The sequence below is a fragment of the Siniperca chuatsi genome, linkage group LG5 (assembly GCF_020085105.1).
Source record: "Siniperca chuatsi isolate FFG_IHB_CAS linkage group LG5, ASM2008510v1, whole genome shotgun sequence".
Classification (NCBI taxonomy): domain Eukaryota; kingdom Metazoa; phylum Chordata; class Actinopteri; order Centrarchiformes; family Sinipercidae; genus Siniperca; species Siniperca chuatsi.
In genome coordinates, this window is record NC_058046.1 from 20,423,847 (window position 1) to 20,437,984 (window position 14,138).

Sequence of the window (14,138 nt, forward strand, 5' to 3'; positions counted from 1 at the left end):
ACCTTTAACATGGTATGATATCAAAATAACCACCCAAGTGACCTTCAGTGAGCCATGTGAGGAGGTTTTTACTCTTCTCTGCTTGTCCACATGGCAGTTATAACCCAGTGGCATGTTAGCTGCACCAACTGTCATTCACTAATGATGGTTCAACGTACATTCAGTTTCAGCCTCACAATTTTGAAATATGCTTTCCTATCTTCATACTCTCCCTCGTTTACTCTAACGGACATCTGCTCAACAACAAAATGAAGACATATATCAAAATCAAACATTCAGTTTCATCAGTATATGAATAATTTTTTTCCTCTAATGATTTGTGGTGCAGACCTAAAACTATATATAGTACATCATATGTCATTAATCATGTAAACAAGTGATTAGTGATTAAGAAGATCAAGTCAAATATCTTTATTGTTAGAATGACAACAAAAATCCGGTACGCCTGTTGCTGGTACTCTCCAACAGTCATATATGCATTTTGGGGAGTCATTGGCAAACGACCTATTTTGTCAATGAGGATGTGTTGTTTAAATTGCAGATGACGAAGACAACACACCAAAGGTTGATCATGAATATGAATCAAGTCAAGATCTATCATTGGCCCTAATTTTGTATTTATGCTGCAAATTAGTCTTACTGGAGGGATTACAATAATAAGGAATAATAATTAGCCAGTTAGGAACAAGAGGAGTTGTCGTTTATTGACTGGGGTGAATATGCTGTCTGTCTAAAAAGAAAGGACAGATTTTTAAAAAGTGCAATTAATTAACCATCCCCTCCCCAAAAAATAAAACATTTAAAATTGAACACAGTCCTCAGTAAACATCTTTTGTCATATGTGTATATAAATCTACTTTACTGGTGCTTCCTTCCTATAATGGGAATTTGAAGCACATACTCACTCAGATCACTGGCAACAGCACTGCAGCATTCACAAGCAACAAAAAATAGTACACTTAAGTTTTTCATATGAATAGGAATAGTTTAAGGGAACAGTGGAGTATTTATTAAAAAAGCACAGTGTCCACATAATGAGCAAGACATATTAAAAGTCACCACAGAAAATTAAAAAAGTCATTGTTTTATGAAACACATTTGACCCTGCCTCAGTCTTTTTGACCAGTATCAACAGCCTCACTTTTTCATTACACCCATATCTTCCTGACAATAAAAAGGCCCAAACTGCCTAAAGGAACTACTACCACAAGACAAGAATTGAATATATATATACTTTAAGTACATCCTCACAACCTAATGTTGTTAGAGCAATTTCTTTGTGATATTAGAATTCAAACTGAACAAAAATCTTGCTTCTTTTGGTCATTTTTGCTCCTTTTCCCATTAAGGGGTGTATATTGTTCTTGATTTGATGTCAGTCATGGAACATTTTTACACACTTTGTCTAGTTTTAAAGTATAGGTAGAAGAGCCTTATCCCTATCTAAACTGGACTAATTTCAGATGCAAATGTACTCTCTTCAGTCTCCAGCAAATAATCTATGACGTGGGCCTAAATTAACTAAAATATAAATATTTCAGCTCCAATTCATATTGTTTCATTTGCCATACCAACTTTTCTTCTGCACTCCAGTTATCTAAGCAACAGAGTGGCATACATTGGATTTACTTGTACAGGATGAGTCAGCAAGCTCAGAAACAGATAGTAAATGATTTATTTCAGTGGATGAATACTTTGTCCATATCCAAAACAAGTCTTGGCCTGAAGAGAAGAGTATGGTGTGGTCTGTGGTCCGAAATCATAATAAATAATTTAGCTTCTGTGGAAAAGAGTACAGGGGTAATTAGCCAGCTGGTCAAGAGAGTAACTCCACTGCCTCAAAAACTTCTGATGAGAAGTTTAGGCTGACAAAAACATTGTTCTCCATTGCCTCAACACTCTCTTCCAAGTAAATACTGTCATGGTTCATGAGGCTGCTTTCAGATGTGGGACTGATGACAATTATGCGTGGAACATCCTGAGGCGACCTGGGATCAGTGGATGGGATTTTTCCAAAATTCAGGGAATCAAAAGAGTCGCTCTTGTGGCTGCTCAACCTATCACTGATGCTGCCTTTCTCCTCCCCTGCATCAGAAATCTCATTGGTCAGAATCTGGCTGTGCCTCCTGGTAAGAACTAGTAGGGGCAGAGTGGCGATGGTGAGAGAGGTGGAAACCAGTTCATGCTCACAGGTGCTCGATGATTCACTCATGGTAGATGGATGCTGGCAATGAAAAAAAAAAAAAAAAAAGACATACAAACACACAAGAACAAAATCATTTGCAAAACATGAAAGCATGAGTGCATGCAGGCAAATACAATTTGCATGAACCAAACACCTCCAAGCATACATGGGAAAAAATAACAGTTTCCTCAATAACCCAAAATACGTTTGAGTTGATTTCACACCTTTTTATTCTGTGTTTTCTCACCTTGACTGCCACGTATGGCTTGGTGGTCTTCCGCTCTAATTGTTTCTTATAGGCACTGCCTCTGCCTCTGTATGACGACATGTTCCTGAAGGAATCACCTGAGTTCCTTCCCAAAGGCTCCATCTCTACATCCCTTAATACCTGCAGGACACAACAGAACTAAAATGAGCTGGACTGAACTAAACTAAAAGGAAATCATTCAAAATGAACTCACCTCAGATCAGCATGTCATTTAACTTCCTCTGATTGAAAAAAAACTTGAAAATGAACAAGTTCCTCTGAATGTAAAACTCAAAATGCGACAAGGTTTCAGTTGTGGCAAAAAATTATCTCATAAATGTTAAAAAGCTTATGTGATTAAAAAGATTATGTGCTACAGTTTTAAATATGAACCTGTAATGAAAAACCTAAAATTCTGTCACATAAATAAACTGTTGGAAGACTCTCACAAAATGTTCACTCTTTTTTATTAAACATTCATTTCTTTAAGACATATTTAATGCATTTCCTGTTTGCGATATATTAGGCCTATCCCAAGCACATTTCTGGAGGAAAACATTTTGCACACATAGATTTTAGAGCATGGTACAACTGATAACTTCTAAGTAATGTACTTGAATGTAATGTTGGGTCATTTCACTTTCAGGTCAACCATTTTGACCAAATGCAACATTTGAAAATAAAAAAGAAATCAAAAATAAGTATGTGGGAATGAATGTTACAAAATATTTGAATAAAGGTATAGATTAATTAGTAGTAGTTAATTGATAAAGAATATAGACAAGTATGTATGTTTTTTCACAGATTATTTTTAAGAGAGAAAAGTCTCCCAAAAGCATTCAGACTAAAAGAGACAGCAGGATTCTGATGATTCTTTTAGATCAGTGGTAACCAATGCTAGCCATCTTATAGAAGAACAAAAAAATTACCATGCCAGTGGAGTTGGAGGAAGCTGTAATAAAGTGAGTTCTTGATGCTGTGGACTGTCTGCTAATGATGGAGTCCCTCAAAGAGGACTCACTGATGGAGGAGGAGATGCATTGCTTTCGAGGAGTGGGAGACAGAAACGACAGGAAGGCAAACTTCTCTGCCAGAGTCATCCTAATTAAGTACAGAACAACAGAAAAACACAGATAGGCTAAGTTTATTTTGTCATAGTAAAATTCATTCAAAATGATTTTACTTTTAAAGTTGGATATTATGAACTATAACTTCCAATACAAGATATAATACAAGACGACAGAGACAAAAACAATGATACTGATTCATCATTTACCTGTATTTGGTGTGTATGATAGCATAGATGAAAGGATTGTAGATGGTGGAGGCTTTTGCTATGATTGCAGGGACAGCCTTGGAGTATGGCGACAGGATGTTGGCATGCCTTAATGAGACAGAACAACAGAATCAAAACTTTCCTCATGTTCATCATGTAATCTTTTGTTTTTAGCATGACAATGCAACATGCCCACCACAACTCAAAGTTCCCTTTATCTTTTTCTATATTTGGTAACATAATCATGGGGCATATTGGATCAGGGATTAGCCGAAATGTGGCAGCTGCCACAGATGGGTGGTAAAGTCCATCTGAGTGTGTGTGTGTGTGTGTGTGTGTGTGTGTGTGTGTGTGTGTGTGCAAGGCTAACTTTCCCCTGTGAATGAGCAGGGAAAAGATGTGATTTCAAAGTTACATAACTACATCCCATCCTACTGTATGTCCCAGAAGAGACATGTGGTGTAATGAATGTTGTGATAGGTTGGATAAGCAGAGGACATATGAGCAACTTTACTGTCTGTTGTATGTCACTCGTCCAGGATCTAGCTGACACAACATTATATAATGACACATCCAATGCCATTTTGGGGCGATTTTCATCCAAATTGTCAGCACACCATCCATACTCAGTCAGTATCACTAAGCTAGAGTGGTGCATGGCAGTCACCTGGAACTTGAGTATTACTGCTACTGAATATCTGCTGAATGCGGGTGGTTTCATTGGTTTCCATAATGAATTATTTGATGCATCTACATACATTTTCAAAGAAGCAAGCAGATACATGATTAGATTTAGCCCTGTTGTAATGCAGTACGATGCAGTGCAAGATGACGCAAAGGAATAGATATATTTATAATGGAAAGATGGAAGAGAAAGGCAATGTTAACTGTTTGCTGCTTACTGATAATGCATTTCTGCACTAAGAAAGTCCATATCAACTATCATCTATAATGAAAGAAGCCAGAATTGTCAGAAATTTGAAAAATCAATTTAAAACTTCGGTTGTAAACCGAACTCCATGTACCTCCACAGCAGCTCTGTGGAGGAGCTTTTCCATGTCAGTTTTTCTGAGCAACATGTTTAGCATGTTAACATGAAGCATAAAAGATATCTATGGTAGCACTGAACACTCTTTCAGCAGGTACATGTACATTAGCAGCAGGTACAGAGAGTCTGTACTCAAGTGGCAAAACATGTGAACTGTGTGACCCCACAGTTAAACATGATGAGTGTGATGTCGAGTGAAATGTCTTTTGTCTCCCCCTCAGCCAGCTTTTGGGATGACTGGTGGGAGTTTTCTTACAGAGATGGCCATTGCGTCTGGTGGGACTCCGTGTGCTGTGTGCCTAAATACTGTAAATTACTTGTTTGTTATAGGAATTGTAAATAGTTTGTGATTTTGTCAACTTAATCAATTTCTCACTACGTGTTCCCTGTACATGTACTGAACACACACTGTTAACATTGTCTATACCATTACTTCAACAATAATGGGTCATTATGTGTATTAAAAAGTAACTGGTTGGATTACAACATAGCAGGGATGCTATTATAGAAAAAACATGTAGAAGATAAAAAATATTATCTATAAATGCACAAGCACACTAAAACCGTTACAGCATGAAAATGTTCATCTAAATTGAAATAAGTCTTACCCAGCCCAGGAAATCAGTGTGACACAGGCGTATGGTGACCAGGAGAGGACATAAACCACAATGACAACAAAGGCGATCTTTGCCAACTTCCACTCGCTCCTGATGGACTTCTGTTGGATCAGGGTGGATTTCCTCACTTGAGTCCCCAGACGTTCCACTTCCCTATAGGTGGAGCAGGGGGCAGTTAAAGAGAGAGCTAGGCCCCCAAACACATTTCAGGTTATTCATGTGATACTGGACAGCTTATTTTTAATTAAACCAAAAAGACCTGCTGTCTGCAGAAAAGAATTTGACTAGTTGTTGCTAAAGACTTACACTGATACAAAGAAACAGGAATATCAGAAAGAACATCATGTACTGAGGACATTGTGTACTTATGACCACAAGGAGAAGTAGCAGTTATGGGGAGCAGTGCAGAGTCAGTAAACAACACACTAACAGTGGAAGTGTAGGGTTCCTCCCCCTAGGGCACTGTCACCTCAAGATGGGTGGAATCGTGTGCCAAGAGGCTGGGCACCAACAAGGGAAAGCCAAGTCTAAACCACAGCTTGCCCCCTTCTTTTTACAACAAGTCAGATAATTGCACATTTCTATTATAAAACCCTGTGTAATGTTAAGAAGAGCACTCTTTTCTAGGATGTTGGCTACAGACTAACAGCTTGCTGACTGTGGTTTACTGAATAGAAAAGATCCTTGTACAAGATGCTTTTCCTCCTCCAATGCTTTAATAAACAGCAAACTAAGAAATAGATTTTCTCCAATTGTTCTTCCACAAATAAACAAACGCACTGACAACTGCTGGGAGAACATACAGTAAATAACAAAATAAAAGTTTTCACATAGAGAAGAAAGAAAATCATAAAAACTGATTGATTCTTGATTGATATTTTTTAACAGTGGTATTTTTGAATTCTTGGAGTGTTATCTAAACTCTCTCTCTCTCTCTCTCTCTCTCTCTCTCTCTATATATATATATATATATATATATATATAAATATATATACTATATTTAAAGTATCTCCACCTACACAAGCACAAAATACTTGACATATACATACTCTCTGATATATGAGTTACAGTACCTGCTAGTCTTCCGTATAGCAAGAAACATAAAGAGATAGCAGTAAAAGATGATTCCTAGTGGAATAAAGAAAACAAAACAGCACAGCATCATCGTGTAGCTCCTATTGGCCGATGTGTATGTGACATAATCCCATGTACAAGATGTCATCAGGCCCTCAGGGATATAGGAGCCTAAATGGGCAAAAGAACATACATTTATTTTTAAATAACAGGAAGTAAGATATCAAGGAATACATCAGTTGTTCTGCATGTTATTTGACATAAGACTTTAGATTAAGTTCACAGGTGTACTGTGTAACTGCAGGTGGATTAATGGAGATTAGTTACATTCATCACTACATCAGTTTTTCTGCAGCAATGAACCAAGAACGGTTCATTTGCCAGTTTCTGTTCGACTCTCACATGGCATGTACAGTATTAATGAGCTTCAGTTCTGTGATGATAAGAAAAGACATCCAAGCAGAGGAAACTCACTCCAGCCAACTAGAGGAGCCAGACTCCAAGCCAAAGAGTAAAGCCACACCGTGAGGATGGCCAGAGTGGTTCTTCGTTTGGAGCTCCAGTGAATGGCCTGCAGGGGCTTGGTGATAACCAGGTAGCGGTCGATAGAGATGGCCAGTAGGTTTATCATGGAGGCGATGCCAAACAAGGCTCCACAGAATGCATAAATCTTACAGCCTACAGGGAAGGAACACATACATACATATAAAAAACTCAACAGCAGAATACTATTTTATCTACTGTGTTTTTGATTGAAAGCATCATTTAAAGATATAGGCCCTGTCTTTGAGTGTATTGTATCAGAAAACAAAGAAGAGAATTACCCATCTCTCCAAACACCCATTCCTTGTAGAGACAGTTGATGAAGAAGATGGGGGACTGTGTGAAAGCCATGAGGAAGTCACTGACCGCCAGATTCATGATGAAGTAGTTAGGCAGGTTACGAAGCTTCTTGTTACTACACACATGCACACACACAGGGAGAGGAAGGACAATTTTACAGTCAGTGTGAACAATATACACATTTGTTTGTCCTTCACTTGCTTTGATTAACTCAGACATCTGTTAGCTTATCCCTTGGTTGTGTGTTGTACCAAATGTCTGTCATGTGTTTTTGTGTGTGCCTCATTAGGTAATTAAGTTAAAATGTAAGTTGTTCTTTAAAGGTCCAGTGTGTAGGATTTAGTGGCATCTAGTGGTGAAATTGCAGTTTGCGACCATTTGAATACTGCTTGCCTCAACCTCCCCTTCCAAGCGTGTAGGAGAAACTACAGTGGCCGCGAAAAACGGGAAAGGCCCTATCTAGAGCTAGTGTTTGGTTTGTCCGTTCTGGGCTACTGTAGAAACATGGCAGTGCAACATGGCGACCTCCGTGGATGGGGACCCGCTTCCTCTGTAGATATAAAGGGCTCATTCAAAGGTAATGAAAACACAACGATTCTTATTTTCAGGTGATTATACACTAATGAAAAAATCATTACTAAATGTTATATTCCATTTCTGCCACTAGCTAAATGTTACACACTGGACATTTAAATCAGGACTGATGATGGCCATTGACATGTGTGACAAGAGTTTTATAATTAAAGAAATACCAAATATGATCATGGTCTTATTTAGGGTCATATGAGTTGTATCTCAGTTACTTATATTTTGTTTGAATGCATAACTCAATATCGACAGCACCATTAAATTGTCAGCATTAATCAGATATAAGCGTGTTACTGAACTGGTAAGCTCTGTGTGAACTTTCATTCATACCAGCTTGATTAAGCGTATTGACTTGCTGTCTGCCTCCACAGCTCTTTATTGATTAAACTCTCAACTGCTCCCTATTTGAAAACCAAACAGTCAGGTTTCTTATGCCTGTGGATGTCTTTGTGTCTGCTTTTTGAACATTTGTATGTGCATGTCTGTTGTTGTATCGCTGCTCGCTAATGTATGTCTGTGTGTGTGTGTGACCATGTTCCTAGAAAATCATCATATCGGGTGACTTCTCGCCTGAATGAAAAATTATCTCCCTCTCCTGCTCTCGCTCTATATGTGTGTGTTTGAGTGTGAATTAATTTTCTTAGAACCCATAACATCATGTGCATTTCTGATTCAGTATACACTATTATCAGAACAAAAACAATTGAGAACCCATCTAATCTATCTACGGTGATGGACAGATGGAACATAAAAGCTCCTGACAATCCCCAGAACACACACACACACACACACACACACGTACACACACATGCATACACACACATACACACACTTTCTGTCTCTGACCCAGTTTTTTGTGAAACAGTTAATGTCAGTGGCACAATAAGAGGTCAGTGGTAGTCCAAATTACACAACACATACTCCCTCCTTGACTTATCAAAGAAAGAGTCATTAAGAGTCATCTTGCAGAATGATATACAATATTAAAAAGATTGTCCGTTATTGTTGGGACATCAGATAGTTGCTGTTCTGGCAATTTTGTGATTTCTTACAAGACACAAGTAAGTGTTATCATGCTGTTTGTCCTGAAGAGTCCAAGTCACAGAGTACTAAAATGGTAAAAAATAAATAAATAAATCCAGGCACATTTCACCATATTTAAAAAGAAACCTGGTATCCCATTGTAAAGGCACATTTTACACCACATACGAATACTGTAATTACATTTGAGTAAAAGCACAAATAGAGTGCTGTGATCTTATATCACTTGTGACCTTGCACTTGCTATGCAGAAGCATATTTGCACCAAAAGGGCTGGAAAAAATATTCTAAATTATAAGTTTTTCTATACGGTATTTCACATCATTTTTCAAGGATACGGATCAGATTTGCTCCAGTAATGAACATCAGATTCTACTTTTTTACAATGCAACTAAGATGATCTTTCAGACAGTAAAAACCTCTCAACTTTGATTGAGAGATTCTTGCCTCATAAATTAGAAATATAAACGCAATTCTATCAATCAAAGCCGACAAAAAGAACACAGACCTGCAAACATAGTATTTTGATACAGGTATTATTATCCTCCCCACATACACACAACTTAGTCTTTCTGTCTCTCCATCTGTTTAGCTCTCAGTGAGATCATAACATCTATAAGTGACATTTCCTTTGGGCTCTAATTAAAAGAGAGACCAACATTAAAAATGGTAAGGGATAACACAGTCAGATGAAACTTGGCTTTTGAATGCTCAGACTAAATCCACTGAAAAGAACAGACACACACAATGACTCAAAGTAAAAATGTGGAGAAAAAAAACACTCACACAAACCCACCTATAGAAGGCAAACATAACCAGCACGTTGCCAGTGATGCCCAGTGCCCCGATGACAAAGACGAATAGGGCGACAATGTAGTGAGCATGGTCGGGCACATCCACCTTGCTGAAGAAGCTGCTCTGGGTGTGTGCTTCCTCTGGCTCCATGCTCTTAGTGGACCACATGGTTCAAACACCTCATCAGGACTGCCAACCTGGCAGGATGCAGTAGGTTTACCAGTTTGTAATCCACTTTGTTTTGCTTGTGTCTGGCCTCCATAGTAGTATCATTTGCACAAGGGATGCAAGGGAAACACACAATGTCTTCTTTAGATGGTGCTACATTAAGGTCTAGACTGATTCACTTTACTTTGCAGGCAGTCCTGGTCCTTCCCATCATAAACCATCCATTCAGTACTACGTACTAAATATGAAGGACCAGTTGCTGTAAAGATGTGAATTGTCAAATCCAGTCAATTCCACATGTTTACTTCTGGAGAAAAAGCTGGAAGAATGAAAAAGGCGATCTGTACAAAATTACAGGGTTTTTTTTTGAATGCCAAATGTTACCACATTGTTAATGTTATTCAGAAAACATCTGTAACAACATGAAAAAAACAGTTCCTCTTTTACTTCTTTGCCCAGTAGTTTGATGCTAGATGACGTCCACACTCGTTCATAAATTAGTTATCTCCAAATGTACTTTTAGAAGCAGCATCCATTCTGTTATTCCCCTCTGGGCTGCAGTTCAAAATCGTCCACCTGTAGTCTCCAAATGTTTCCTGTTTGATATTTGGGTTATTGAGTTGATAATATTCTCCAGTATATTTAATCCCACACTCGCTGCACATTGTCACTGTCCCTCCACTCAGTGTTCGCCTGCAGCCTCTTTACCCGTCACGCCAGCTGTGCGCCAAGCTCTGAATCAGTGGCCTGTCTCTGATTGTCTTGCCAACTGGCGACTCCTAACCTCTCATCTCTCTCTCCATGTGTCTCTCCCTCACTGCCCCATGTTGCTCTGTGTTGCTCTCTCAACCCTGCCCCCATGTCATCTCTCTCTCTCTCTCTCTCTCTCTCTCTCTCTATCCTCAAACACACTGCTTTCCTTGCCTCTCTCTCCCACCCCTACCCTTCATGTAACATGGCCCAGCCCTGAGCTCTAACCCTTTAACTACGAGATTCTTACATAACAGACATGATGTTCACTAACACTACCAGTATTAAGAGTCATTTTAGCTCAGACTATGTAAACTACTACATGCACTCAATGATGCATGCACGTCACCTTTCATGTCTGTTGATTCCTGCCGGTCTGCAACTCATTACAGCAGTCGTTAACAAGCTGACAAGTCTGTGAAACCTCTTGCATGCATGTAAGCGCTCATGCGTTTCAGACTAAGATCACTCATGGAGCCAGGAAACTAACTGGTCTTCCAACTCCCAATATAAACAGCTGATTCACTACAGCTCTGACTCGCAAGGCACACATTATGATCCCAAAAAAACACAGACTTCAACATTTCATACCTTCCCTTTAAATGGAGATACAGGTTATTCATGTGCAGAAGTGTCAGCTTCAAGAAAATCTTTGTTCCCTCTGGTACAAGAGCACTAAAAAAGTTAACTCCAAAGCCAAAATACTGTAGTGCTGTTATTAGGAATAAGTACATAATACTTTCAAAGCCTTTATAGAAATCTGTCAATAGGATGATAGTAAAATTCTGAAACAAATCAAGATGTTTCTTGTGTATTGTTTTGTAGTAATTTGTAATACCATGACCATGCAGTGTCCCAATTAAAAATATATGCACCAACAATGTAAAATGATGCACAATGTGTATCTGAGAGAGTGTGCGTATTGTCTACAATAAGAAGACTTTGATTAATAGTGGTGATAATTTCATCAGGATCAGGTTTTGAAGAGCGAATGGGGATAAGATATAGCCCTGTTCTGAATGAAATTCTTATGACTGCCTGCAGGACATGAGTCAGAAGCATGCCACATCTGCTGGTCATTGCTTTTTATGGTGCTGGACATGTTGATAAAAGGAGATGAAGGGAATAGAGGGAGGTGAAGAATGCAGAGCTTAGACAGAGATGTCAACTAAGCCCCTACAGCAAGGGATAGCCTTAATCTGCACACTGTGCATGCATGTGGATCAGTGTTTGATCTGCCTGGAATGAGAAGTTACATGATAATCTACATGTATGTGTGTGTTGCGTGTGTGTGTGTGTGTGTGTGCATGTACCTGCATGCATGTCTGTCCGCATGCCTGTGTACTTGTAACTTGTTACTTGTATATGTATTTGTGCACCATATCACAGAGCACACATCAGCAGATGTTTTCAATGATTGCTGTTGTAGGGTTCGACCGGTTTTGATGGCCTAATCACTGTTTTTGTGTTTATGTTTACATGTACATATGTGCAAGGAAATATACAACAGTGCATTTACTGCTACACGAAGAGCAAGATTGATTTTGTTATTATTATCCCCCACTTCTGACCCAACAATCTGCAAACAAACATTTCTGATAAACAGAGACCAAATATGCTCATTATGTAAACTAAAAATTGAAAAAAAGCTGAAAATACACGATAGACGATATATCCTGTATATTGTGAACTGCCAAAAGCTTATAAAGTAATCTAGTTAAAACAAACCACTACACAAAACAAAAGTGGAAATGCACATTTTGACGAGGGAAGAAACCTTTTAATTACATAAATTAGGTTGCAAAAGCAAAAATTAATGTTGATTTGCTTTACACTGACTGACTACAAGACCACTTGTCATGTTACAGTCTCTGCAACAAGCTTGAGTTAGAGTGAGATCAGGTCATCCTCCTCATCCAGCTCTTCTGCACTGTACAAGATGACAGCTCACTCAGATGTAAGCAGGTAGTGGTAGAAAAATGCTTTAAATTAAAATAAAAATAAGATGAAATTAATTCATATTCAAATTAAATTCAAATTCTGGTATTGTAGCACACTATGCAATGCAGTTGCAAAAGCAGACATATACTACACTGCAGTATGTTGAACATAATGTCTTTGCATTGTAGCACAAGTCAGATTTTACTTGCAAAGCTTTTGGCAGTGGTCGAAGAAGTATTCAGATCCTTTACTTAAGTAAAAGTACTAATACCACACTGTGAAAATACTCCACTACAAGTAAGTAAGTCCTGCATTACTTAAGTAAAAGGTTGTAAGTATTATCAGCAAAATTCACTTAAAGTATCAAAAGTAAAAGTACTCATTCTGCAGTAAAATGGTCCTTGTCAGTTTTGCTATTATATATGATGTTTCTGGATTAATATTACTGCAGCATTAATGTGTGTGTTTTACTGCTGTAGATGTTTACGGTTGAGCTCATTTTAACTACTTTATATCCTGTTGGGTAATTTAATCTACAGCAATGCATCATAATCTAGAAGATCATCATATGTTTGTAGCGTCCTGTGAGAACCACGTATCTCTAAAAAGTCAACTTTTCAGGAGCTCAGATAAACTGCCCTGTTTTCAGCTTTGTGACGATACATTTTCCAGCTGATCCAAGGGGGGATATAAATTGTTTATTTAGCTTAAGAAGTAGGAGAGTTTTCTCAACCCATAAAGGAACACTTCATGCTTCAGTTTATATCAAAAATTCACATTCAGAATCACCAGATACATGGTTTTCACTGGACAGGAAGGGTATGAAAAATTGTAATCTCAGCAAATTCTAAAAACAAAAGAAAAAGAGCTTTATTTTGTTCCGTGGAAACCCAAGGAGGTCTGTTTCAGATGACTTGATGGTTGACAACATGTAAGCAACTCACTTACACCATTCAGCACATTCTTTTTTCTGCTTGACAGTAAAGCAGTCTAATCTACTTGTAATACTTGTTTACCTAATTGCTAAAGTTTTCATAATAGAAAGCATCCTAATCTCTTTTCACCCCCAAAACTGAGTTAAACTGCCTGCATGCAAATTAAAAGCTTGTTTTATATTTTCCAGAACACAATGTGGTATGTATTTATTGATGGGGGTGAAAGTTTTCCTAAGTGTTTTCTTTCACCCAGATATTCCATTTGTCAGGTTTTGAGCCCTCCTATCTCTGATCTTCAGAGTGCCAACTATCTGTTTCACTCCACACCATCGGGATAAATGACCTTGTCTTGATGGAAAACACATCAATGGTGTGGAATTCGTAGAGCATGGCCTGGACAACGGAGGTAAGTATTCCACATGTCAATGAGTCAATTACTATTGAACCATATGGCAGCTCTGGTACTTAAATCCTGGGCTTGAATTCCCAGTTTAAAGATACAGCCGGCTTTTGTACCACAGTGGAAAGATATTAATTATTATTGAGTGGTGCTGGCCATGTGACCAGGGCTGCGTCCTCAGGCACATGATTCAGCTGGAGATCAATACTTCACTACATAGGGGCAAATAC

At 38.3% G+C, this 14,138-nt stretch overlaps 1 protein-coding gene across 1 annotated transcript; it reads right to left on the reverse strand.

Annotated features, from left to right (window-relative positions):
- Nucleotides 1–396: 396 nt before the first annotated feature.
- On the reverse strand, nucleotides 397–10,717 carry opn4xb (opsin 4xb). The gene is made up of 9 exons (XM_044197332.1): nucleotides 9,716–10,717; nucleotides 7,272–7,405; nucleotides 6,922–7,125; nucleotides 6,447–6,618; nucleotides 5,365–5,526; nucleotides 3,709–3,816; nucleotides 3,362–3,533; nucleotides 2,433–2,573; nucleotides 397–2,224 (listed from the first exon to the last, which is right to left on the reverse strand). Exons 1-9 carry the CDS (start codon nucleotides 9,880–9,882, stop codon nucleotides 1,817–1,819), a joined length of 1,668 nt encoding a protein of 555 aa, XP_044053267.1. The 5' UTR covers nucleotides 9,883–10,717; the 3' UTR covers nucleotides 397–1,816.
- Between the last annotated feature and the right edge of the window lie 3,421 nt (nucleotides 10,718–14,138).

Bases quoted from the DNA above. Each gene is read 5' to 3' on its own strand.
- opn4xb (XM_044197332.1), bottom strand. From the start codon at position 9,882: ATGTGGTCCACTAAGAGCATGGAGCCAGAGGAAGCACACACCCAGAGC. The intron at 7,406-9,715 runs GTGGGTTTGTGT...GCATGTGTGTAG, and splicing joins GTTATGTTTGCCTTCTATAG to TAACAAGAAGCTTCGTAACC. The intron at 2,225-2,432 runs GTGAGAAAACAC...TTTCATTGCCAG, and splicing joins AGCCATACGTGGCAGTCAAG to CATCCATCTACCATGAGTGA.